The 23,329-nt window shown below is 49.6% G+C and overlaps 1 protein-coding gene across 2 annotated transcripts in view; it reads right to left on the reverse strand.

Annotated features, from left to right (window-relative positions):
• The window catches only part of GALNT14 (polypeptide N-acetylgalactosaminyltransferase 14), a 195,019-nt gene that overhangs the window by 64,513 nt on the left and 107,177 nt on the right, over positions 1 to 23,329 (reverse strand). For both annotated transcript variants that reach the window (XR_005885162.1, XM_040993022.1), the window contains exon 2: positions 5,790 to 5,959. Coding sequence is in view for 1 of the 2 variants with exons in the window: in XM_040993022.1 (XP_040848956.1) it covers positions 5,790 to 5,959 (170 nt within the window). In the remaining variant the exon portion in view is untranslated. The remainder of the gene's footprint in view (positions 1 to 5,789; positions 5,960 to 23,329) is intronic.

Consider the following 23,329-nt stretch of genomic DNA (forward strand, 5'->3'; position numbering starts at 1 on the left):
TCTTTTCTGCCCTCTATTAAGAATGAGGGGCTGTACAGGAGCAGCTGACACATGCCTGCCTTAAAAGCCCCAAACAGGGCCCAGGGTGATGGCTGAATTGGCTTATCCTTCTCTTGCAAGTACCAGGATCCCATGTGGGCACCAGTCCATTTCCAGGCTGTTCCACTTCCCTCCCAGCTCCCTGCTTGTGGCCTAGGAAAACAGCAGAGAATGGCCCAAAGCCTTGGGACCCTGCATGCATACAGGAGACTCAGAAGAAGCTCCTGGTTCCTGGCTTCAGATCAGCTCAGCTCTGGCTGTTACAACCCTTTGGGCAGTAAGCCAGTGGACAGAAGATCTCTGTTGCTCCTTCTCTCTTGAAACCGGTCTTTCCAATAAAAATGAATAGATCTTTAAAAACAAAAAGCCCTAAATAGCAAGGTTGTGAAATTCTCATCCAGCAGCCATAAAGTGGGGTGTGCCTGGTCAGGATGGTGACCCCACGGTGTGGCTGAGTGGGCATGCGTTTGAAGCTCAGAGACTCAGACACTAAGCCCTGCTGGCAGCAGTCTCCCTTGAACATCATGCCCCACACTCTGGGCCGGGGCAGCCAGAGCCTCCCCAGTCTTAGGTTCTTCAGCTTCTTGCCTGGGTTAGTTCCTGCTCCACATTACCAGGCTGCCTTCCCCAAAGTCCTGTGATCTCCACAGAGCAAAAACTGAGAGAAAAACTCTTCCTCTGATCTCTTCCACCCAGAGGACTCCACGGCCCCTTTAGCCCCTGGTGCCACCCTGTGTTTTGTGAGCAAGGGGACCCCAGGGTCATGTCCACGGCGATCCTGTCAGCACAACATCTACCTTCTCTCTTGTCCTCCGTCCCTGCTGCCTCCCTCACCCCATCATGCAGCATCATGAGATTCCGAAGCAGCTCACCTCCCACCCCATCTCTGCAGCAGCACTTGCTCTAATGCCCAGCTAATAGTTCTCGGTTTTAGATACTGTCCCTATGCATCCTATAAATCAGAATCCAATTACCATGGTGAGAAAATTGGAAGCAAATTTAATAAGCTCAGACCCCTCCCACATGCTGTGCCTTCATTCTTCTCCTTCCAGTAATGAGAACTCTAAGGAAAAAGCCCCTTTTCTATGACTCAGAGTCCGTTCTCCCAATTCCTCATGGTGGGCCCCTGATGACTGACTGGTAAGAGAAGGGGGCTTCTTTAAGTTGCTCTTTTCCTGCCTACATGAAGGGCTAGTGTCCTTCATTTGTTCAACCAGCAGTTACTAAAACACTCTCCCCCACCAAGCATGGCCATGGGCTGTTCAAAAGCTACTCACCCTGGAGGACAACGTTGTCTTAACTGGTAGCATCTAAGCTACAAGGCATGATGGAAACATAAAGGCATCCTAACTCATTCAGGTTGAGTGCCACAAAAGAGCCAGGAGTCTAGTGTGGATCAGTGGCCTTGGGTTTGGGAGTGGCTGCATACTAGCAGCATCAGTAAGTGATGCTGATTGCCAGAAAGATGGTAAGACAGGAATCCTGTGATTGAAGTCACTGGGAAAAAGAGGGATGGAACCTGGGGTGGGGAGTTGGTTAGGAGGGGACTGTGTTCCAACATGACAGACGGACATACAGGGAGAGGGCTGCACCATGTGGGCAGGTGTTTGGCCTGACTTCAGAAACAAGTTTCTGCTTGAACCCTGAGCTTGAACCCACAAACTTTATCTGGTCAACCAAGGGCCAGCTAACACTCAGGTTTCCACATCTGAGGGGGCATCAGAACCCTATGCATTTGCTGAGACATGGACTGCTGGGCTCCACCCCCAGTGTTTCTGATGCAGTGGTTCTGCTTGAGGCCCAGGAATCTGCATTCCTAACAAGTTCCCTGGCAATCCTGAGGCCTCTGGGCTGCTGGTTTGGGAAACTAGACTCTGAGCATCATTGTTCTAAACATCTTGTGGAGCAAACCATGATGCATGGGGCCGTGGTATCAGCACTGCCTAGGAGCTTATTAGAATTGCAGAGCCTCTGGCTCCATCCAAAACCTGCTGAACAAGTCTGTCACAAGCTCCTCAGAAGATCCGCTTGTTTGCCTAGTAAGTGTGAGAAGCACTTACTTGGAGCGGTGTCCTCGGTCCTGGTTGCTCATTAGACTCGCTTGAGGAGTTTAGCAAAGAGACACTTCAGGGAGAAGAAGTCTGGGTATCGGGATTTTTTTTTTCAAGCAAAGCTCCCCAAATGCTTCTTATAAAAATTCTGAGCTGAGAACGACCAAGGCCAATGCTTCTAACACTCCACATTCCCGTGACTTTGATTCTGCTCACTCCCACATCTTTGGCCTTGATCTTGACTTGGGCATTCACCTCTGCTCTTGGAACCTCAGCCTAAACAGGCCTAACAACTTAGTGGCCCACTTCATTACTTTCCCCAGGAATTGGGACACCAGAATCCCTTCCCCCTGGGGCCTTGGTCGCATCTCCTGCCTGGCATATTCAGTTTTCCAGTACAAATCTCCATTTGTCTCCCCTCTAGCAGTTTCACCTTGAACGTACCCCGTGCAACAGCACAGCTGAAAACTTACCACGGAACAGGTACATACATAGCTATTACATATAATACTCCCCAAACTCATGCAGGTGTGTTAATCCAAAGCCCTAAGTTAAATGTTAATGAATTAATATCAGAGGAACAAGGGTGCAAACTTGACCTAGTTATGGTACTGGGATGGAGGGCAGAGGGGAAGCCCCTTAGTTTATTGAGGACTTGCCCTGGGAAGGCAGTTTTTGAAAACTCTTCCTTTCTCAACTTTCTGGTTCATCACACAATTGTTACTCCATACCAGCTCTACCAGTGCCAGTCTCCTCTGGACCCCAAGCTAACAGAGCTGCCAGTCCCGGACTGTGAATCTGCAGACCATTGGCCAAAAGAAACCTTCTATCCTAAGTTGCTCCTTTGAGGAATCTTAGAGAAAGCAATGAAAAGCTAACTGTCACACTGCCATGTGTAAATTCTATTTAGTCCCTATTAGGTAGGATCATGGTTATTTTTAGCCCTACTTTTTCAAAGGAGAAAATTGAGCTACAAAGATGCTGCTCAGCAGCCCAGCCAGGATTGGACCCAGGGCAGGCTGATCCCAGAGTCTGTCTTGAATCCCTAGCAGCATTCACCTCTGTTTCACTCGACTTACTGGCAAGGCTGGCCCCCTCCTATTGCTGGTGAAAGGGTGGGTAAAGCATGTTGACATTCTATTATTGAGAACTTCAACAAACAAAAGCATGGCTAGGGTGACAGGAGTATCTCTCACTGTAATTTTGTTCCATGGAAGACACAGAGCAACATCAATGGATACTTTCAGTTGTCTCAACTTGGAGGAGGGGCTTTCAAAGCAGAGGCCAGGGATGCTGCTATATATCCTACAATGTACTTAACACCTACAACCAAAATGATCCAGCCTACACTGTAGGCTGCTACTGCTGCTGATTCTGCTGGGGTCTATATGATACAGGTGACCCAGTAGCCTCAGCTGGTTAAGGCAGAGAAAGGAAAAGCCCGCAAATGAACCCCAGGTCTCTGCCACTCCAGGCATTCAGGCCCCAGGTATTATAATAGGATGATGTCAGAATATAACAGGTGGACTACAGGACTTGAGCACAAGGTCACAGCCATACTTTCCCTGAGAAGCAAGGGCTGTAGCTGGGAGACACTATGAGCAGGATACCACCACCCAGTGGGGCCCATTTGGAGGACAGACACACAGTAACGTCTAGAGTTCTCATCAGCCCGGAGTGACACCGGCAAGGGCTCAGCCCACCACCAAGCTTGGTCCAGACATATCTGATTCCCAGGACATCCTCTTGCACTGCCAGCAGGGAGCCTGGTACCCTCCAGGTGCTCAGCTGGTCCCATGTGCTAGCCCTCACCCTCATTCCCTGGCCTGCCCTCATCTTTCTGGTTTAGAGGAAGCTCCACACACTCTGAAATGCTCTAAGGAGCACACTGAGGCAGACTCACAACACACACACACACACACACACACACACACACACTCTCTCTCTCTCTCTCTCTCTCTCTCTCTCTCTCTCCCTCCCCCCCTTTATGTCTTCCCAAAAGAGGTCCACAGTCCACCTAAAACCTCTCTTGCCTTTTCACCACAAACCCAATGATCACCTTCCTTTCACAGATGGAACCGACCAGCCTAGGTGTAGAGCTGGGACCTGGGCTCCTTGCAGATGATGGAGCTCAGTTCATCAACCACCACCATCACATCAACCAGCACTTGCAAAGCACTCACTTCTGCCACTCAGATTGCAGAAGAGCATGGGTGAAAACATCAGTCCTGCTCAGGGATCCTCAAGCACCTGCCAGTTCAGGGTTCCTCTTGGTGCCTCCTTTCTGCAGGTGTGTGTGGCAGGAGAGGGTCACAGATTCTCTCTGAGGACTCTCACCCAGATGTGCCAGCAACCTCCAGGTGTCCCTTTGTCAGGAGGACCTTGGCATCTGGGCAAGGGACAAGGGAGGGACCACCTGTCTGAGGACAGCTCAGCCTATTGCCCTACACTTCCTCTCCTTCCTAGAGACACCAGAAGTGTCTCCTGGGTCCCTCCAGAGAAGTTACATTCACAGACTCACGTGGAAGCACCATCATGGTCTCCCATCCACCTCTCTCACTAGAACTGAGCAGAGCTCAGGACTCGGGCTCCTTTGGGGGTGCTGGTGCTGAAAAGGGACTGGCTGCATCCCTCCCGGGGATGTGTGCTACAGAAGACCAGGGTTCTCAGTTGTTCTAATTTCTGCCCATGCAAGTGCAATGGGGAAAACTGTTCAAGGGGAAAACTCTGCCTACCGGCCAGCCTTCCCATAACAACAACTGACGTACCTCCAGACCATCAATACTCATGAAAACTGCCTGGTGCCCTTTTCAGAAGGCCCGGTCCTTACAAAGTGAGTACCCAAGGACCCAAACAAACCCAGAGAGCCCAGAAGCAAAGTCAGTACTGATGTAGTCCAGTTGATCACCGCCCCTTGGCCCCGCACCCCTGTATGCCCATCTGCTGGTTGGGGTGCCCACAAAGTCAGTTTTCTGCAGCAGATAAGAAACACGCCCACATGGGTTGTGGGCACCTCTGGGGTTTGGAGAAGCCGGGATCTGGGCTGACCTGTTGGTTCAGGCCTCACCAAGAAGTATAAGGATTGCTATGACTCTTCGTGCAGGAAAATAGCATTTCCTGCATACTCTCAGGCCTGATTTTGACCACTTTCTGTGGATTTGACCTGCCCAGCAGGTCCCGTGGGCAGGTAGGTGGGCAGGCAAGCAGCGGGAGCAACAGTGAGTGAGGAAGTTCTTTGGGCTTCTCACCTGTCATCACATACATGGGCTTTGACAAGAGGCACCTCTCCCAGAGTCATAAAAGAGACCCCCAGCCTGACTTCCCTGAGAGTCTGATTGCCCAATCCTCCTCACTTTGAAAGTTGGGCCCAGCTGTGGCAATCTGCCCAGGGCAGGAGAAAACAGGCCTTGGTGCCAGGAGTTCAGAACAGGTGTACACAGGCTGACCCCAGGGACGGCAGCAGGTATAGGAGGCCTCTCCGCAGGTGGACAGAGGAGGTTTGGAAAGGTTCCCAGCACCAGGAAGGGTATTTGTCACATCACGACCCCTATGGTGTCAAGCTAGCAGCAAGTGGCCGGCCTGCCCCCTGCCATTCCTGGTGCAGGTTTTGGCATGGCACAGAGCCTGCCTGTAAATCATGGTTGCATCGTGACGGCAGGGGTGAGGGTGGAGGTGGGAGTGAGGGAGGGGAGGAGGTACCTCTGATGGCGAGTGTCCGGGACAACCCGGTTGCTAGGTATCCGCTCGCTCTCCCGCTGGTTGAAGGCATGCAGCTTATAGGGGTCGTCACCAATGCGCCACTTTTTGGCATTCAGGTACAGCCGCTCGTCAAATTGGTCCCACGGATCATCCCAGTCATCATCAGAAGGCTGTGGGACAGGAATGGGAAGACTGTGAGAACGGCTCCCTGCCCTCTATGAGCCCGCTCCACTACCAGCCCACAGCAGTCCTGTGGCCAACAGAGGCATTCTACCAGCCAGCGTTTGCTTTGGCTTCACAGCCTGGCCAAGTTTGCGCCCAGGGACATCAACACTCTTCCTTCTAGGGGATACCTGATCTGAGCACCAAATAGCTCAAGCCTTCCAGGTCCATCTAAAGATGCAGTATCTCAATAGAGAATTTGCTAATAGGATCTTGACCTGGAACTGGGGTGGTGGGGCAACTGCTATCCTGGGGCCAGCACTATCACTCAGTAGGAGATGCTCATTCATGTTAACTGATCCTAATTGTCCCAAGTTTTTCCAGCCAGCTGGCTAAGAGGAGAGTGGAAAGATGCCCACCCCATCACAACATGGCCAAACTGTATGCACCTGCTGCATCTGGGGAGGCCCAGGGCAGGAGCAGCAGACAGCAGTGCAGGTGCTCAGCTCATGAGACAGCAGAGTGGCTGATCCAGCTGATATATTCATCTCAGGCACAGGCACAGTGGTGATCTTATCTGGTAACTGTTCTCTCCCTCTCCCTCTTTCTGTCTCTCTGTTATCTCCTTTTGAAATAGCATTCTCCTACTAACAGCACAAAATGAAGCTCTGGGAAACAGTGATTTTTATCCAATAATTGATTTTATTAATGCCCAGTGATACTGCTGCTGCTACAGATCACACGGGAGGGAGTTGGGGGTGGGACATGAAACCACCAGCCTATGCCATGTTGCAATCTGACATCTGTCAGTTGCAGTGTGACATCATCCTGGTGTGGCCCTGGCATCATATCTTGTGGGAAGAGTCACAGTACTGTGTTCCCTTAGCTCATTTTCAAATCACTCTAAATAAGTTGTGAACCTCACAGTACTCTGAACGGTGCAGGAAGACATGGAGTTAGAAGATTCTGCTTCCAAAGGGGCTGGAAGGTTGCACGGGGGCAGGTGTAGAGACAAGATGAGTTTCATGACACAGGCTCAATGACAGGGTGGTGACACACAGCAAGGGGAAGGGGGTAGAAGGACAACTCCAAGGATAAGGAATCAAATGAATTGATCTTGAAGGAGGAGAAGAGATTTTACTTTGCTGAAGATGAGACAGAGAAAGGACACAGTGCTGTGAAAAGCCAGCAAAAACACAGTAATTAATCAGGGCTCTCGGGAGGAACATGGAATGAATAGGATGCCTGGGTATGCGTAAGTTTATGCAGGAAGAGATCCATTACAAAGAACTGAGAATTGGCTTATGCGGTGATAGAGGATGACAGTTCCTCCGAGCCCAAGAGCTTCTGCTCGTGATGAAGACACTCAGAAGAGCTGATGATTCAGCTCAAGTTTGAGGACAGAAGAGAATCCATGTCCCAGTTCAAGGGCAGTTGGGCAGGGAGAGTTCCCGCTTGGATTTTATGTCCCACTTGCACCTCTAAGGGATCCAATTGGGACCCACCCACACTAGGGAGAACGACCAGCTCAACACAGGAGATTGAGTACCCTGCAGCCAAATGTAAACCTAGAATCCTCTTCATATAGGCACACGTGTCCAGGACAGTGTTTGACCAAATGCCTGCACACCCCACTGCAAGCATAAGTGAATGCATGAAGGGAGGTCCATGGAGCATGGTCTGTCCAGGGAGTGGCTAGTCAGGAATGGGGAGCCAGAAGGGAGATGACAAAGAGAGCAAGAGTGAAAGCAGACTCCACAACACAGCTGGGTCTGTGGGATGCAGGTCAGAGAGACATGAACTTTGGCCACACAGGAAGGAAGGAATAGAGGGAAAGAGAACCATTACCAAGAGATCAGTGAGCAAGTAACCTCAACACTCCCCATCCCAACTTGAGGATAAGGGACGCCTGGACTGGGTCCTGTTGGATGATTCTATCCCATCAGCTGCAAAGGCAGGCAGAGAGGCTAACAAGCCCCTGTAACAATGCATACAAGGAAGAGGCACATGATGCAACTGCTCTCTAGCAACGTCAACCAGACACTAAGGACCAGGCAGGTGGCAGGCCAGTGTTGGTTCAGCCTGGCCGTCTTCATCCATCAGGGCAGCGCAACATGCTGGGCATCCTGGCATGAACTGTCCTCCAAGAGATAGGACCCAAGCAGTGTACTGGGCACCAGAATCTGGAGGAGCAGGAGAGCTGATCACAGACAGCAGGTGACAGGTCCGCAGCAGGTGTCACTGGCAGGACAGAAGGGCATTGCAGAGCTTGGTCCCAGTCTGCTGCTCTAAGACCCAGCAAGCTGCAGCCTGTGCTGGGAGCAGGGCTTTCTACAATGACACAGGGATGTCCGGCACAACATAAAACTGTGTTCCAAATCACCACAGTTACACTCTACCTTGCATGTAAACTGTTTAGGGAGATCTCACAAGTCCCAGTCCTGCAGCAGGAGATCTGCTTGGTTGAGGGCTTGTCCAGGGCCCAGCCAATAAATGAGGGAACTGCAGCCTTCATCACCATGAAGATCCTCCCAGTACCACAGACAGAACCCCATCAGGGTAACTGCCTCTGCTGGGGATCAGGGGGCAGCAGAGAAGATGCCCCAGGAGGACTCACAGAGAACCCAAGTCAGGCTGAGGGAAGATGAGTAGCCTGCACTGTCCTGCAGACATAGCCAGTGGGGGTGGAATGGGGGGCAAGACGGAGGGTCCCATGGCTTCTGGTAGACTGCTGACCTCACCTGGTTCTCCCAGATGGAAGTAGAATTGGCTCTTGAGCTCTACAACCTTGCAGTCCCCAAACAGTGTTCCTTGGGAGGGCAGGAGGTGGGGTTTCCTGGCCTAGCCTTCCAGTTGCAAGACACTGGTCTTCTGCAGACCCCCATATTGGCCCCCAGGATAGGACATGGACACTAGGCTCTGGATTCTGTTTCCTGGCTCACATCAATGTCCAAGCAAGTATCGGGCCCATCACTCTCACTTTCACACCCCTCCCTTTGGGAAAGGAGAATGCATGCCCAGGACCCTCAAATATCCATCACTAAACCCGGGCCCACTCCTATGTGGCCTCACCTTGGTCTCCCAGCTCCCCAGGCAAGCTGCAGGCTTCATTTCTGGCCATCACTGATGCTGTGGAGATGGACCGTATTTCAAAACGCAAGGTCAACACCATCCACAGGAAATCAAGACATCATCTTTTAACTGGCAGACGTCTCGTTAAGTCTGCCAAACCACTGACCAAGCCCGCAGCTTCAATCCTTTGGCATCAAAAGTGAAAGCTCAACATCATGTCCCTTAAGCTGCTTCTCTTCTCTCCTCCCACCTCGTTTCCAGGAGAAATCCCAAACCCCCTTTCTGGGCTCCTTGTCTCCGGTTCCTGTTCCAACTGCTTATCCGGCTCTGAAGCCACACTGCATCCTTCCCTCCCGTTGGCTTTTGCATACGTCTCTAATTTCTCTTTTTGCCCCCTTCTCTTCTTTTCCCACTTGTATTCTATTATTTCTGTCTTGTGGTCCTAAGTCTCCCCCTTTTTATCCCTTTTAAACCAAGAAGCTCTCTCTTTCCCTTGGGAAAGCTTCTACCTTACCCTGAAGTGTGTCTGATCTTTAATAGAATTTCTCCAGCTCATCCCATAGCAGCGCAGCAGCAGCTTAGGGAGGTGCTTTCTATGCATCATAAACCTTTACATTGAATCTTCACAATAACAGAGACTCACAGCATCCTTCCAAAATTGAGGAAGCTGAAGGAGAAAAAAAAATTACAAATATCAGGCTCAGTGTTACCCAGCTCCTAAGTGCTGGAGCTGGGATTTGAACCCAGGCAGCCTGAGTCCTGTTCCCAAGAGCTTCATCAATGCCTTGTCACAGCCATTACCATTTTCTTGGGCCACCTGCAAAGGCCCAGTTATCTACACGCTCCCATCAAAGCCTCAGTCAACTCTATTCAGCGCCTGGCGGGGGTGGGAGTCTTCTTTCAACTCTCGCTTGCACAGCCTTGAAACCATCCACCCATCCACTTTCCCCTCCCCTTGCTGAGTGGAGCCTCCCAGGAGCAAGGGTATAGCTCACAGTGAGAGCACAAAAAGACCATGTTCCACAGCAGAGTGGGAAGATGCTAGGCAGACACAAGAGGTCAGAAATTAAAAACTGGCACAACATCATATTTAAAGATACTCTAATTCACCTCTCCATCCAATGCTGGAAACTAGCTTAACACCACATTGCCCAGTTCAACCAGGCACTCCGAGCTCCCAAGCAGACCATTCCAACCTTCCAAAAGACTGGCTTCTAGATGCTTCCTTCTTAGTATTCTTAATATGTCTCGTGATACTATCTTCCTTTTCCCCTGGCAGCCAATGGCTGCTCATCTAACATTCCTCTTGCCTATCCTTCAGGTATTTGATGACAACTGTTGTGTCACCCAGGTCTTCCCATGCTTGGGGCCATCACATGAGACCTGAAAATGAGAAAGCAGAAGGCATGCATTGAAAATGTGAGCTATTTTAGTTCAACTGAAGTCAGAGATTCAAGGAAGGAACTCAAAGCCTGTGGAAGCCCCTCTATGCATGAGGAGTGAAGGGAGATGCTGTCTGCCATGCAGGCCAACCTTCACAGGAAGACCTCAGGTGCAGAAGCTGTCCTGCTTCAACACTGGGCCTATGGCAATGTCCGCCACTTCCTGGGCACCTGCCACATTCCCGTGGTCAACACTCAGCTGGGATTTCTTAGACAATCCTATTATCCCGACCCCCATCACGTTTCCGCAGAAGGGTTTTCTTCTAAGAAAATAAAACAGGGGGTAGAGCCTGGCACAGACATCAGGACAGGATGGCACTTCCGCCCTCCCCAGGGCACTGTCGTGAGGGATTGTAAGCTCTGCCTGGGCTTCCTTCCCTCCAGTTCACACAGCTAAGTGTCTGTCTCAGCTGCTCTTGCCAGCAGACCAAGTTCAGCCAGCCGTGGAACCCTGAGTTCCCACCCCCGGGCACCTGGGGTTGTTTCCAGAATGACGGCCACGGGTGCTGCTGGGAGCTCTCCTGTTTTCCATTACTTGGAAGTTTCTGCACCCAGCAGGAGGTAGGGGAGCCTTCACACTTACATGCTTCACTAGTTGCTACCTACGTTCCAACAAGTGGGATTTTGAGTCATTGCTGGGCTTTCTAGAAGGGCAAAAAAATTCTCCAACATGACAAGGGGAGCAAGGCCAGGGTTTCCTGGCAGATGTTGTCTCCAGAGCTGAGGTAGTTGAAAGATGAGCCAAGAGCAGAGCTGCCCTGAGGGAAAAGTCTTGAGAATCAAACAGTGCCGCCACCTGTACCCTCACTGCCCCAGTGACGAGAAGCTAAAGCTGAATGCTCTGCAATTAAGCTCAACAAGGTGACAGGGTGGTCCAGCTGTGGCCCCGCCTCTCAGAAGCAGTGACTGCAAATTCTGACTACAGAAAAAGCTTCTCCAGCCAAGGCCCCCAGGAGGCCCATGCGGCTCATCAAAAGAGATCACTGGAAACCTAAGGACAGAGTTGCTGTAAGAAGCAGTGCAGATGACACACAGCAGACACAGCAATCCCCAAATGCAGAATAGAGCCAAACGTTTAATGATACATAATAAAAATTAGTTTTAAAAAGGCTAAGCAAAATAAAAAGACCAGTTTGAAAAATTATGAAAATAAAAACCTTTAGAAATGAAAAGTGCGGAGGCTGAAAGTTAATAGCAAACAGAACAAAGGGGAACGTTCACAATCTACAAAGCATTTGGCTTGAACGTCTCATTTTATTATCCCTGTGAAGTGAGCAGTATAGTTATGTTGTTCCCATTTCACAGATGAGAAAACTGGCCTAAGGAAGCAAAGGCACTGCTTTAAGATCTCATCAACATGGCTTGGCGGTGGCCTAGTGGCTAAATGCTCTCCCCTTGAATGCGCCAGGATCCCATATGGTTCTAATCCCAGCAGCTCCACTTCCCATCCAGCTCCCTGCTTGTGGCCTGGGAAAGCAGTCCCAAAACCTTGGGACCCTGCAGCCGTGCGGGAGACCTGGAGGAAGTTACTGGCTCCTGGCTTCAGATCGGCTCAGTACCAGTCATTGCAGTCATGTGGGGAGTGAATCATCAGACGGAAGATATTTCTCTCTGACTCTCCTCTTCTCTGTATATCTGACTTTGCAATGAAAATAAAATATTAAAAAAGATCTCATCAACAGTGAGTTTACTGTTTCGACTAATCCAGAATTTTGACTTCAAAATTTGCATTCCTTCCATCTCCAGGGCCACTTTTACCTTCCCTGGAAGGTAGTTAAGGGTGTGCGTGCAAGTGCACATGCACACACACACACACACACACACACACACACACACACACACACACACGTTGAGGCTGGCATTGTAATACAGCAGATTAAGCTGTCTCCTGCAATGCTAGCTTCCCGCATTGGGGAACCAATTGAGTCCCAGTTACTCTGATGCAGCTTTCTGCTAATGTGCCTGGCAAAGCAGTGGAAGATGCCCAACCATCAAATGGGAGCCCCACACATAGGTGCCAGGCTCCTGACTTCAGCCTGGCTCAGTCCCAGCTGTTGTGACCATTTGGAGAGTGAATCAGGGGATGGAAGATCTCTGGCTCTGTCACTCCCTCGCTTCCTATAACTCTGCCTTTCTTCCTTTTTTTTTTCAAGGATTTATTTTATTTTTATTGCAAAGTCACATACACAGAGAGGGGGAGACAAAGAGAAAGATCTTCCACCTGCTGATTCACTCCCTAAATGGGCCACAACAGCTGGAATGTGCCAATCCAAAGCTAGGAGCCCAGAGCCTCTTCCGGGTCTCCACATGGGTGCAGGGTCCCAGAGGTTTTTTTGGGGGTCCTGTCGTCAACTGCCTTCTCAGGCCACAAGCAGGGAGCTGGGTGGGAAAGCGCGGCCACTAGGATTAGAAACACCACCCATATAGGATCCCTGCTTGTGCAAGGCGAGGACTTTAACGACTAGGCCACTGCGCCAGGCCCATAACTCTGCCTTTCAAATAAAATAAATAACTCTTAAAAAAAAAACCTACATGAAATTATCTGCTCACATCTAAGCCCTTTTGTTTTCCAGCCAGCTTGAATGTGACCTAATTTTCACAAGGACCAGCCCAGAAAGGAGACAGGGCATCATCCCGCGTGCCTGTGCTACTGCTAATAGAAGTCCTACCTCTGGGAAAGCGGTGGGAAAGGAATACTTCTTGGTAGCACGCCTCCCTGCCACATGCAGGACAAGCTCAAAGACAGACAGACCAGCCCTTGGCCCACCTGGGCTCACGACAAAAAGAACTAGAAATTCCTTCTCCCTCACCCAGGGAGAGTGCGTCAATTATGGATTATTAGATAAGGTCTTCATTTTAATATTTCCTTCATGTATTATCACCTCTTCCCCTCACTGGGGTTCTGTCTTGGGAGTTATTTAACTGATGTGCAGAAATCTAAATTTAATTTATTATGATCTAACTCACTTTAGAGGCCAAATTACCCTGTACTGGAGAAGGATCAAGTCAATATCCCACTTGGCTTTCTATTTATCTTTGGTAGGGCTTTCTCTCCTTCTCTTTAGTATTCATTTTATCTCGGGTGCTAGTAATAAATTTAAATTTTCCTCCGAATTAGGCAATTGCTCCCTCAATGTTGTAGTTTAATGGTGAGTATTAATTATAGGCGAGTCACTTCTTAAAGAGTTTGAGAGATCGAATGGACATATAATAGAGGAGGAAAGGGCTATTTCTCAGACCAAATGAGGGAGCATATAATTCAGGAGAGATAAGTTTACTCATCTCTTCAACAGTCAGATGCCTAGAAGCTGGATCTACCAGAATTGTTCTCACTGCTACATGTCTTGGAGCACTGGAGGGCTGGCCAGCTCTGGACACCTGACCCAGGCGACTGCTGCATGGCTGGTCCGTTTCTCCATTTGATTCTGGTCTCCTCAATCTCTAGTAAGAAGAGACACCAACGTCTGATTCTCTCTTTACCGCATCGCCCCCTTATGTAATAGCTACCCCATCCCAATTGTACACCGCATGCAAATGCAACTTTGGGATTAGCTTCCAAAGCAAGAAAACTTCCAATAATTATTGTAATTGCCTGAAAATTCCAACTGTGAAATATAATGTGATTAGCTGAATGGACAGAAGCCCGGTTTTGTTTCTGAAATAGGGGAGGGAAAAAAAGATCTCACACAATTTGGACCTTATATGGAGACTCATTTGCTCACTAATTAGCATGAGAGGGAGTTGCCAGCAAAAGTGAAGTCAGCATAACTGGGGACAAGGCCCGACTCCTGAAGCACATGCCAAGATGCCTGGGTGCTTTCCTATCAGAACCCTAGAAATTCCACCATGCAAGACTAAACATCGCAGCTCCTTTTAGGGGACAGCTATCTGAAGTTACTTCTCATTGGCTGGAGAACAGTCCCCAACTGCAGGTGCACACAAGAGTGGCTGATCCTGTCCATATCACTTACTTCAAAGATGGGAGCAGTAAACATGTCACTGTGATACAAGAAGTCTCTGTACACAAGAAGTCTTCCAATTCTGGTACCCTGAAAGCAGGAAATCAAGGAGAAGAAGTTGATACCCACAGGGAGCCCAGGAGAAAAGGGTTATAGTAGACCAGATAACAGCATGGGAGGGTGGGTTGGTCCCTAACCAGGGATTGATATTAGAGACAGCCTGTACCAGAAGTAAAAGTAAGAACCAACTCACAAGACATGCCAAGTAGAGGGGCGGAATAGAGGAGGAAGCCAGCCAGAAGTAGCTCAGGAAGAGTGGCCTCCAGCTGGTCAGAGGTGGACAGTGGAGCTTGCTGTTTGTGCTCACACAGCTGAGCTATCTTGGAAACAAGTCACCCTAGTAGTCTCAACTCTGCAATGCAGGTAATGCTGTAGTCACTTTCCAGGGCGTGCAACAGGAGAGAGAGAGAGAGAGAGAGAGAGAGAGAGAGAGAGAGAGAGAGAGAGAGAAAGTATAATTTTCCCGGGATGGTCCAACCATAGAATCCAGTGACCTCTGGCAGGATAAAAATGGGGCCTCAAGGTCAGACACCCATTCCTCTGTAAACCACTTGTATGAAGAGAAATAGCAGCAGTAAAAGAAAATATTTGTATTTTTTAGTGCCAGCAACACTCTTCCTTCACAAGTGGAGACTATGCTTCCTTCCTTCACTTGCTTTACAGGAGCCAGGAAATATCTAAGGCCTCATCACAAAGCACTTACTAGCAAGAAATAGCTAGGAGGCAAAGTAATTTTCCAGAAGCCCTACTGAACCACAATATCTCACAGGGGTCACGAACGAGCAGGTGTAGGGTCAGTGGGAACAGAAATGTGAGCGAGGGCAGTTACTGGGGAGTAAAACACACAATACCTACCTGTGTGCAAAACATGTCTGATTGAATGGGGGTTGCAGGCTGCCACAGAGTGACCCCTAGGATAGGAATGGAACAATAAAAAGAGAAAGGGCTGAGAAAGCCACAGGAGACAGAACCCAGCGCATGGGAAAGTGATCACAGCAAACATCATGCTCTGCGGACCTCTTTCCTCCACCAAGCGCCTTTTGGTTGTTACAGCCCTAGGTCAGCCCCATTTCTCCTGGACAGAAAGGCAGCTACAAAGGTGGTGTGTGTGTGAGCATGTGTGTGTGTGTGAGAGAGAGAGAGAGAGACAGAGAGAGAGAGAGAGATGAGGGAGGAGATAGACAAAGGAGAGAGAGTTCAGCCTCTGGACTTCTGAAAAGCCAGACCTGAGCATAGTTCTGCTAGGCACATCCTTGCTCTGTTCCAAGGGCAGTGTCAATCTCACCCTCACCCAGTGTCACTCCTTAGATCAGATCTCAGTAATGTAATAAGACAGGAAACATCACTCACAAAATGTAATGCATATGTAACATGTGATTATTGTTGACGTGGCTGCCCTGACTGTGACTTTTGGGGACAAAGGAAAATGCATTTTGCAGTGGGCCAGTTCACCTGGGGCTTCTTCTTGCTTCTTCCACTTGGGGCACAAAGAGGGACTCAGATGCATCCACCCTCTGCAGCATGTCTCACCTTATCACCCAGGTGCAGGAGGTGGTCATCGTCTTCCTGCACCTACCAGTGCTTCCTGAACCCTGCCGTTCGTCCTTACATAACGCCCCTTCTCAAATGCAGATGTGAACACAGCCATGCAAGTTGCAAAAAGCACAATACACAAGTGACTATCAACTTCAAAGCCCAGAAATTGAGCTCTCTTGCCAATTCTCTTCTCGTGCAAGGCGAGGTGGGGCTGGGACCAGCAGGGAAGCTATGCTGGATGATCCCAGGGAGAGATTCAGGTAGGATCAAAAGCCCAAACCTGCCACAGATGCTAGGATTCTCAGGAGCACCTGCAGACTTCCCACCCTTTTTCTTGCTCTGGACTTTTGGGTCCCAAAAGATCTCCTCCATGTCCCTGAGGACTTTGCCACTAAGGGCCAAAATGATTGGTCCAAATGCTTACATCACAAGGAATGTGTATCACAGGTTTTTTTTTCAGCCTCTTCCAGTCTCCCTCTAGGTTCTTCTCAGGCACTAGCGAGCGACCTTGAGAGAAATGGAAGTGAGAAACCGTGGGAAAACTTGCAAAGGTGACAAATCCTCACACCGAATGTACAATCACCCAGCACAGCATCAACAACAAGCATCGGGTGTCTTGGCAGCATTTTCTGCTTGCAGGCTCTAACCTAAAAATATCCCTCCTTCAACCCCCTGAGCGAAACAGAGGCAGCTGGTGGTACCGAACAACCAAAGTGATTGGGCCAAATTGACTTCACAAGTAGATGGAGGTGCTGGGATTACTCCAGGCAAGAGGACTCTGGTGCCCATCCCCAGCCTGTACCTGCTCTGGCCAGGGACTTGGAGTTGCCATGCAGTTGCATGGCAGCCCAGTGCCCACTGGGCTGACAAAGGAAGGAGGAGTGGGAGGGACACTGAACAAGACGCTCAATTCTGCACTTGCTGCCAAGGTTATCCCTGAAACACTTTCCCTAATCGCCTTGCCAAAAGACCCTAACAGGAACAGCAGTTGGAAAGAGTTGCAGAGGCAAGTGTCCAGTAAGCCGTGCCACTCATTTCCCCAAGAAAACAGCAGCTGGAAGCCTCTAACACTCCTCAGAGCAGAAATTCGTTCCCCTGTCTAAACGCCTCCGTAGATACTGTGGGCAGCAAGGGCTTAGCGCTTTTTCTTTCTGCTCTGTAAATAAGGTGACATCCAGATACCCTCCAGCTCTCTCAAAACTGGGTCAGCCACTGAACGTGGAGGTGTGGGTTCAGAGCGCGTGAATGACTTTGAAAGGACTTGCTCTCCTGGGACTTCAGGGGGCTGCTGGCTGGAAGGGGCTATTTTATCAATGCTAAAAGCAGCCTCCCGAAGCATCCAGTTATCCACGCCTGCTGAATCCATCTGGAAAGGAGAGGGACACTTGCCTCAGCCAAGGGTGGATTTAGTGCTGCAGGTGTTGCCCAAGTGCTGAGGGCAATGTGCTAAGAAACTGAGACACCCCCACTGGCCTTGTCCTGAACACTGGCCACCTCTACATATTGCAAGGCCTCACCCAGAACCCTGTCAGGCCACTGTCCAGAATGATTAATGATGAACTTGCTTCTACAAACGACACCCACAGGACCATGTTTCTCCCCCTTGGGAAGTACCAATAATTACTTTCCAAATGGCAACACGATTCATCAAAGCCCAGTGGCACCATCACTTCTGCAGGGCCCGGAGATGTGAAACGCGAGAGTGACAGGTCAAATGTCTCCCACACTCTAATTCAACTTCCTCTCATCCACACCAACCTTCTCTTTGCTTCTGCAGAATTAGGCATGCTCTTGCTTTAATCAAATCCGGGGCTGTGTGGGACCCAGATTTGCAATTCAGATGCGCTGGGAAGAGAGATTAATCACTTTGCCAAAGCTGTTTTGGGTTTATGTTTTACTTTATAAAAGTACTCACTACAAGATTCCTTTAAGTCATCCATTTCCCTGGTGCTTTAAAATTTGAGTCCAAGAGAGCAAGACATTTTGGCCTCAGAATAGCTTTTGCAGAGCAACAGCCCGGGAAATGAGGTTAGGACCACCTGGCACCCCTGTTGCTCCTTCTGTCCACCTAGGTCCCTGGTGGCCTACAGCCACTCTGTAGGACACCTCCCCTTGCAGTGCTATTATGCTATGAGAGTGACCACTACGTCCTAGATTCCATCTCTTTATGCCAAGATGAACAGTTCAAAGGCACCGGGGTTGGCCCAGCCTTCAGCTCGCTTCCATTTCCTAGGGACCAAGTTCCCTCCCAGGCATCTACATGGCAGAGGTATCACTCTCTTATTCACTCAGAGGCTCAATGCTGGGCTCCTCCTCCTGGCAGTCAGCAGTCCTACGTAAGCACCTCCCCCAGTACTGTGCACCTTAAAGCCTTCCAGGCAGAAAACACAGCTGTACTTTGGAGCCTGCCTTAGGGGACTGGAGGTGGCGGGAGGGTGCATAGAAAAAGTAGGTCATTAGCAGCAAAGACTACAATTTTCCAAGAGGTTGTTAATGCTCTGTTTATACGGATTTTTTCAAATGTGACATTTTAATGGCAACATAATTGTGTGATTACAGTGCAGTCAACACCGTTCAAGGAGGGAAAGCGACAGGGACTCCAGCCACCTGCTGGGGGAGGCAGCTCCCAGCACAAGTGGACAAGGGGGACCCTTTTGGCACCAGCTCAGGCCTAGATGCCTGGGGAGAAACAGAAGTGCCTCCCCAGAGGGCCCTTGGCTCAACAGGGGCTGTCATTTCCCAGGAGGTTTGCACCTGGCCTAACCCTGGGACCAAATCAATAGCCTTGGCCACAGGAGGGGAGACAAGGGTAGTCAACAAGAACAGCTGCACTTGTCCTTCACCTCAATCCCTCCCTTGAGTGGGCATGTGTACACTGATGCATTTATTTCTTTCTTGAGCTCCCACAGCAATCTGAAGGCAACAGATACTTAGAAGGGAGTTGGAGGACACGGGATCTTCTATCACCAGAGACCGTTAGGGATCAGCACTGAGACAGACTCAGCAAACACCAGCTAGCTCCTGTGGGCAACACCTGCTTAGGTGCTTCTGCACCTCACCACACTTGCAGTGGGCCTCTCCTCTTATTCTAGCACCTTCCCCATCTCCTTTGCTGGCTCCTCCTCTCCACTGAATGTCCCCCTCTCTTCATCCATTCCTTTTCTTTTCTTTTTTAAAGATTTACTTATTTTTATCAAAAAGGCAGTTTATAGAGAAGGAGAGATACAGAGAATGATCTTCCATTTGCTGATTCATTCCCCAAGTGGCCGCAACAGCCAGAGCTGAGCTGATCCAGAGCTGAGAGCCAGGAGCTTCTTCTGGTGGGTGCAGGATCCACACGACTTGGGTCATCCCTTTTACAGGCCACAAGCAGGGAGCTGGATGGAAAGTGGAGCAACCTGGACGGAAACTGGCACCAACATGGGATCCCAGCACTTGACAGCAGAGGATTAGCCCAGTTGAGCTACCACACTAGGCTCTCTTATCTGGGTTCTGAAAGCTGGATCTGTTCCTCAATTTAACCCTCCCCCTTTGTTCCCAGTCACTTACAGGTTGTGTCTTCTCCACTGTGGCTCTAAAACCTTCTAAAGGTGGAGGATTACAAACACATTTTGCTAGTCCAGATTTCTCTTCCGACCCCTGGATCTCTATCTTTACCTACTTGAATGGGTCTATGTAGGCGTCTCCTAGCACTACACCTGAACAAGTCCCCACTGTAACCCTGCCCATCACAGGTGCACCTGTCCTGCCAACCACACAGGTGTTCATGCCAGGGGTCACTCATCCTTTGCACTGTCTTTGCCTTCATTCTTAGCTCCTTCAACTTCACCCTGATCAACTGGACGCTACACACAACAAATGTATCACCAGATTCTTATTGGTTTCATCTCTAAAACAGGAGTCCTATTTGGCTATCCCCTCCCTCATCTCTACAACCCAACATGACTCTGTACCTGTACTCCTTGCCTTTCTAAGACATTTTCCAAAGTCACTTCTTGAAAGTGACAACTGTGGCCATCTGTGCCATGCAACTTCCATTAGGATCTCCCACTGCACCTACAATAATGACCTTGCTCCATGCTGTGGCCTCAATGCCCTGCCTGATCCAGGCCTACAAACTCCCCACTCCCTGCCCTCTTGGTTCCCTCTGCTCCAGTCACACTGGAGTCCCTTTTGAGTATAAAACAAGATAGACTCTGTGCCAAATCGGGCCTCGTGGCCTGCTGGACTCTGCCTGGGCTAGCCTTCATTTGACCAACTCCTACTCATCCATCAGATATCAGACTTGGTATTCCATTTGGTCTCCAAGAATGTTCCAGAATGACTCCAGTCCCTTCTTTCACTCTCCTAGAACCCCACATACCTCCTTCATGGACCTGGAAAGTCAGAGCCCACATGGGAGATGTGTCTAACTTTCCAGGTGCTGTATCTGCCACCCCAGCCAGGCCCAGCCTTCATGAGAATAGCAAGCACAGCTGCCTCAGCTGTTATGATTGGCATAGTTCCTGGCACACGCAGACCCCAAATATTTGTTGAAGAATTGGCTCTATGGACATTAATGTCATTTTTGAGACCCAAAATTTGGATACAATTATGTTGCCATCACATACAAGCCAAGAGGCTAAGAAGGGATAAGCATAAATGTTGAGGCATGGCCAGCAAGGAAGGGACAGGACAGGGAAGCAAGACAAGCCTGCAGTGGTCCTGGTTCTCTGGCCAGGGAGAGCATCAAGAGCTGGGCCCATCAGAGAGCAGATCAGTAAGGAAGTGAGTCCTTATCTGGGCCTACAGGGATAGACCAAGCTGAGAGAGAAATGCATAGGGGACGAGGGTAGGATAGGGAGAATTCTTCCAGTTAGTACCTCTAAGACCATGGGTAAGCAGGATGTAACCTCTCTCCCTCAACTGATAGGGCCTCAGCTGTCTATTCCACCAAACTCTAAGACCAGTTTACAGATCTAACGGATGAATACTGACACAGTACTGAGCACTATGTTATGCATGCCGCTGGCACACAATGACTAATGTCTGCACCCTGATTTGTTAGCCAAGCAAAGCTCACACCCAGTGTGCACAAGGCAGGAAGGTGAGCTCACTGGAGAGGCAAGGAGGAGTCCCAGGAGAGGCAGCAGAGGAGCCTCCCAGGCCTGGCCCTCACCACTCAGCCTCCTTGGCTGAAATCACCTTTGGTAATGGAGTCCCTGGTTAATTACTCTGCCTCTCCACCATGCTTAACAGTGTTGAGGAGACACGACCCCGCCCCCCATTTTCAAATCTAAATGTGATAGAACCTGCATGTGCAGACATGGACACACACAAAAAATCTAGCTATAGCATCAGGAACCTGGGGCCACCCCAAAGCCAGGGAGGCTCACAGAGGCATATTACCTCATAGCAAGGAAGTCAACATCCCTGAACCTTCTCTCCTCTCCATAGTCCCATATAGGCTGACACTGGTTCCCCAGCTCTGTTGGTCTCTGCCCATTGCACGCTGAGCAGAGCAATGAGACACGTGTACAGAGAGACTCTATCATTGATCCCTGCTGTTTTTCCTTTCTAAATCAACAAACTTGAGATGCATCTCTGGATGTGCTACCCTGGGCCTGCCTGCTGCCTAGACACACCTAGACTATTGTCAGGGGTCTACTTCCAGGAGGAGAAGCTGAGTGCTCACTGGTTGCTGCCTTCTGAAACTGAAGGGGTTTGCAACAGGGCAGGAGGAGAGGAGGGTGGTAGTGAGAACAGCCTGTCCAGGAGCCTCTCTGCCCCTTGGGGTCCCACTCTCAGGGAGAGAAGCTGGTTCCTTGTGCTCATCACAAAGCTGATCAAAAGACACATGCTGAGGATGCGTGGCTTTAGGCCTGCATTTCATTTAGAACCCTGCTGCTCAGCAACTTAGAATTCTAAGATACCTTTGGATCCTATCCAAAGAGCAGAGGCCAAGTTCTTTGCCAGGACTTGCAAGTCCTGCCCTCAACTTCCACCTCAGCTGGCTTTATCCCGGTTCCCATACACCAGTCTCCTTAAATGTAACCGCCACCTCTCTCACTTGAAGGAAGGTAGGAAGATCTGGTCCCTGCAATACAAGGGTCCCCTCCTCTTCTGTCACAGCACTTCATATAATTGCTCTGTATGAAGGCCCTCTGCCCCAACCTGCGTAGAGGTGGCAGCATGGCTTATCTCTCTGAATCCGGGGTATTAGCTGGAGAGATTATTTGTCTTCATGAAGACCACTCACAGCCTTCAACTAGTTCTTTCTAGCCCCATCCCCCCAAAAAGGCAGATACAGAATTCCCAGCCCTCAAATTAAGCCTTGTGGAGGAAATGAACAGGCTGAGACAAACAAAACACAGAGCATAGCATGAAAATAGTAAAAATACCATCACACACAGAAACAAAACAAAAGCCACAGTTTGAAAACAAACCACCATGGGAACACACACACACACACACACGCACACACACACAAACCTAATTTGTGTGGCAGAATAACATAAGAACATGAACTTCATCAAACAGAAGCTCAAGACGAGCTAGACGATAAAGCCATGAGACAAAGACTTACAAAGCTAGGAGACACCAGATACTTCCGCAGAACCAGGAACTAAATGTAGAGAATTCCCGGAAGCACGGCAGACAGAGCAGGCAGTGTAATTCCTGACACCAACTCGAGGGTCCAGTCCTGGCTCTGCCACTTACCAGCAGAGAGACCCCCGCAAGTTACCAAGACTGAAGAATAGTGTCAGCAGTGTCAATGAGAGGAGGGAACAAGAACACAGAAACAGCCAAGGTGAGCCAATACCTAGAAAACAGTGACCTTGAAGTAGACAGATGGAAAAAGGTTTTAAAAAAATAACCTTTTAAAGCCCTTTAAAAAAAAAAAAGAATGAAAAGTTGATGAAATGAACAAAAACTGAGATCTGCACCTCAGGAAAGCAAGCCACCTTCCATGGAAAACGGATACAATGCTGAGGGATAGGAGAGCATGCCCTGATTTAGGTAGTGGATGTCAACATTCCAGAGAGATACCATCACGCAACCAGGCAGAACTAACAGGTCACCTATAGAAGTGGAAATGGTTGGCAGGCCTCAAAGTCTCCCAAGACAACACTGGACATCAGAGGACAAGGATGCAGTCCCTGCAGGGGCTCCACCCAGTGTGATCTGGGGGCATTTTTGCTCTCTAGATGCCATTCAGATGCACAAGGCAGAGACTGGCATTCCTACCGTCCAAGAGCTCAGGGATTCTGGCACCTATGAACCCACTTTGAAGCATCTACCATCTGATAGTGCCCAACTATAGATGTTT

The sequence above is a fragment of the Ochotona curzoniae genome, unplaced genomic scaffold (genome assembly GCF_017591425.1).
Source record: "Ochotona curzoniae isolate NIBS_2020 unplaced genomic scaffold, NIBS_Ocur_1.0 contig_883, whole genome shotgun sequence".
In the NCBI taxonomy this organism is placed as follows: domain Eukaryota; kingdom Metazoa; phylum Chordata; class Mammalia; order Lagomorpha; family Ochotonidae; genus Ochotona; species Ochotona curzoniae.